Below are 3801 nucleotides of genomic sequence, written 5' to 3'. Positions count from 1 at the left end.
TTGTATATGTTATCTTGAACTTGACTAATCTCAACATAAATTCAAGAGCATCCAAATATATTTTATATCAAGATATCCTAACACAACTTTTTTTCCTTATTTTCCTTCAATCACGCTCAAACTATCATGCCCGATTATTTTTACTCAAAAAATAATAATTACGACATGATATCCTCCTGATGTAACTTTTGTCGAGAAGCGCCAAAAAATTAGAATTTTTATTAGTATATTAGGATTTTTAAAATTAATTTTTTTTTAAGTGCTATAGAATTTGGAGCACTTTATCATGAATAGGGGTATCAAAGTTGGGTTTCGGTTCGGGTTTGGGACAAATTCGGAACTAACCCGGGTTCAAACTAGTCGACCCTAACCCAACCCGGTTATGTAAATGGGTTGGAAACCGGACCCGGACTCGACATGTCGAGTTACCTGGTTGACTCGACCCGACACGGTTGACCTGAGGACAATGACATGGAGAGAACTGGTTGGCGGGCGGGCATGGATGCGAGTACCGGTGGACAGGCTTGGGCACGCAGGCGGGCACGGGCAGCTTCGAGCACAATGGCGTAGCTACCAGCATCCTTGGGCGGGCCCGCAGGCAGCCACGGGCAGGCTTATGTAGTACATTTCAAACGGATTTTCGGGTTGGCCTGGAAATCCGACTAGTCAATCTGAACCCGACCAGTTTTTTCAAACGGGTCAAATCCATGAACCCGAACCCGTCCCGTTCTGAAATCGGGTCGGTTCTAACCCGAAATTTTCGGGTCAAATTCGAGTCAGATTTCTATGTCGTGTCAATTATTGACACTCCTAATCAGGGGCGGAACCGGCTTTAACTTTGAGGGGGGGCAAAAATACAATAATAAATGTGAAGTAGTTTACATCGTTATGCTCCTAATCATGAGTTTTACATCAGGATATCCTGAAGTATTTTTTTTTTAATTTATTTCTTATGCATTAACATTAACACAAGATATTGACCTATCAAATTATGATTGAATGGCAAGATAAAGAACCCTACATAGATGGCTATGTACTTTAAGAGTTGACTTATGTTTTATTTGAGATGATTTTCTTACTACTTTCTAAATCAATTTTTTAATACAAAAAATTCTAAAAAATTTTGTACAAAAATGATGCTTTAGAAAGAATTAAGAAAGTCCTCCCAAACAATACCTTACAAACTCAATTAGATTTTCTTTTTCATTCTTTTACATTATAGATTCCTGACACATTATTGTTTAGTTATTATTTTATTGTTATTTAAAAAATATTTAAAATGATGAATAATTTATTATCAATTAGATTTGCTAGAATGTAATAACTATACAAATATGATGATCCGACTTTTTTAAAAATAAAGAAAAATTAATATTTGTAAAAAAAAAAATCAAAATTAATTTTGTCATGACAGATCTATATCTACTTCACAAATAATAAATGTGTCCCCAATAGAATTAGGCAACACGATTGAAGCTTAAAGCTTGAAAACAAATTATAAACTTGGGCACATTAGTTATTAATTTTATACTATTTCTTCTTCTCATCATTAAATTAGCAGTGATTTTTTTTTTTTTTTTTTGTACATTTAGGTCAGTAAAAACTAAAAAGGTGGATGAGTGACTTTACTTTTAGACGTAGGATATTAAATTAGAATATGCGTGAAAAGATTGTAGTAGCAACAGTGACTGATAAGATTAGAGAGAGTCGTCTTAGATGGTTTTGCCACATAAAATGACGATCTTCCAAGGATTCGGTTACGAGAGTAGATGTATTAGATTTAACATATATTAAGAAATGTAGAGGTAGAGCTAAAAAAACTTAAAAAATATTAGAAATAAACTTTCTACATTAGATCTAAATGAGAATTTGACTTTTTATCGGAGACAATAGAGAAAAAAGATTCATGTAGCCTACCCCGTGTAGTGGGATAAAGGCTTTCTGTTGTATTTGTTGTTATATTTAGGTCAATTAAGACAAATTCTTACATATGTCACATATGTAAGACTCAAACATAGGACCTCTTGATTGATAGTCAAAACTCCCGGCCAATATACTAAGATGAGTTATGTAATTAGCATTAGTCAAATAGACATTTATATATTTACTATTTTTTCTTCAAAATAATGTAAACTAAATTTAAAAAAAAAAAATCAGATTCAAATTTATAATATTAAGAACAAACTTGTTGCTCTAAAGCGCAGATCTTTTACAAAATTGCTTTTCTTTTTGGCTAATTAGCGAGTACTTCCCAGATTAGCTCGACATCAAAAGAAGGCATCCTCGCCAACGAGCACTCCCCGCCGTCCATCTCCCCTCCAACTTCAGCCATAATTAAGCTCTGATTTACAGAGACAGAGAACGGCGACTCTGACGTCGTCTTCCTCTCCTCCCCCTTCTTCTCCACTCTCTCGCCAACGCCGCCGCTTCTTTTAAGCCTCCTCTGCTTTGAGAGCCGCTGACAAACAGCTTGAATCTTTGAATCCACAGCTAAACGAAGCGCGCGAAGTTTATCAGAGCAGTCAACGCCGGCGTCACGGAGCTCTGGGAAGTTAAGCCGCGCGTACTCGCCGCGAAGCTTGTACGCAGCTCGGTCGTAAGCATATGCGGCAGACTCAGCTGAGTCGTAGGTACCGAGCCACAGCCGCATCCTGTTCTGCGGCAGCCGGATCTCGGCGACCCATTTGCCCCAATTACGTTGCCTTACTCCTCTGTACATCTTCTTCTTCTTCATTGCTGCTTCTTCTGCTGCAGCCGCCGCAACACGGTTCTGGTAGCCGAAGCGGAGGAGGAGCTCGGTCTGGCGGAGGTAGACGGAGGAGCCGAGAGGCTCTGCTGTAGGGGAGAGAGTGGTCGGCGGCGGAAGGTGGGAGAAGATAGAGTCGATGGCGTTGGTGCCGGAGAGAAGGATGCTCGATAAAGTGGAGTTGATTTCGCCGGGAGAGGTGAAGGGAGTTGGGCTTTCCATGTTTTCCGGCGAGGGGGAGATGGCTTATACTTGAAGCCGACAGCTTTCTTCAAGGATTAACCTCGAGGGTGATTTGACTCTCTTATCGCCTATGGACTCCGTCTGTTTGGGAAATACAGCTTCAGCAGGGGATTTTATAGACGGGGCAGCAGTGAAAGCACATTAAGAAAAAGTCGTATAATTTCTTGATAATATGGCTAATTTACTATTTCATTTTATTTGTCGCATGTTATTCATCAATATAATTAAATTATTAAATAATATAATTAAATTAAATATAATAATAAATGAGCCCAAATTGAGGATTTGAAGCATATATGAAATTCTCAAGACATTAATTGGATATGACATGTTTATAGTCGAATCGTGCGGCTAGAAGAATTTAATGAGCTCAAGATCGCTTAATGCTGATATAATGAAGACCATCAAATGTTGAATGTACCCTGATAGAGCACTCTGAATTTGGTCCCAAATTTCTCCATATTTTATAAAGTATGTTGCTCTAAAAACTTTATAAATAGACTCAATTTTTTCGTGAGAGATGCTTGAACCTTAGGCTAGATATTCAAGAGAGTTTTGGAGCTTGAATAATCACAGAGCTCTACCGAAGCACCACTATCAGCGAACTCTTATCACATGATCGCCGTCATCAAACATTTGCCAACCGATCGTCACTGTCGGAACTTTCATCGACCGACGGGCCTCCTCCATCCAACACGCAATAATAACTATGCTATAATTTAAAAAACAAAAATCATTATTAGTAAAACAGATACAAATATATGTTTTGATTTAAAAAAAAAAAAAAGCTCTTGCAAAATAAATGAGCACCA

The 3801-nt window shown here is 37.9% G+C and overlaps 1 protein-coding gene across 1 annotated transcript; it reads right to left on the bottom strand.

Annotated features, from left to right (window-relative positions):
* Positions 1 to 2138: 2138 nt before the first annotated feature.
* Positions 2139 to 3040, bottom strand: LOC110101821 (ethylene-responsive transcription factor ERF061). The gene has a single exon (XM_020829885.2). The coding sequence runs from the start codon at positions 2966 to 2968 to the stop codon at positions 2234 to 2236; it is 735 nt and encodes a 244-aa protein (XP_020685544.1). The 5' UTR covers positions 2969 to 3040; the 3' UTR covers positions 2139 to 2233.
* Positions 3041 to 3801: the final 761 nt, after the last annotated feature.

This window comes from Dendrobium catenatum, unplaced genomic scaffold (genome assembly GCF_001605985.2).
Source record: "Dendrobium catenatum unplaced genomic scaffold, ASM160598v2 fragScaff_scaffold_1056, whole genome shotgun sequence".
NCBI classification, from domain to species: Eukaryota; Viridiplantae; Streptophyta; class Magnoliopsida; order Asparagales; family Orchidaceae; genus Dendrobium; species Dendrobium catenatum.
Note: the sequence above shows the minus strand (reverse complement) of the source record. Positions and strands in the feature narration are given on the sequence as shown.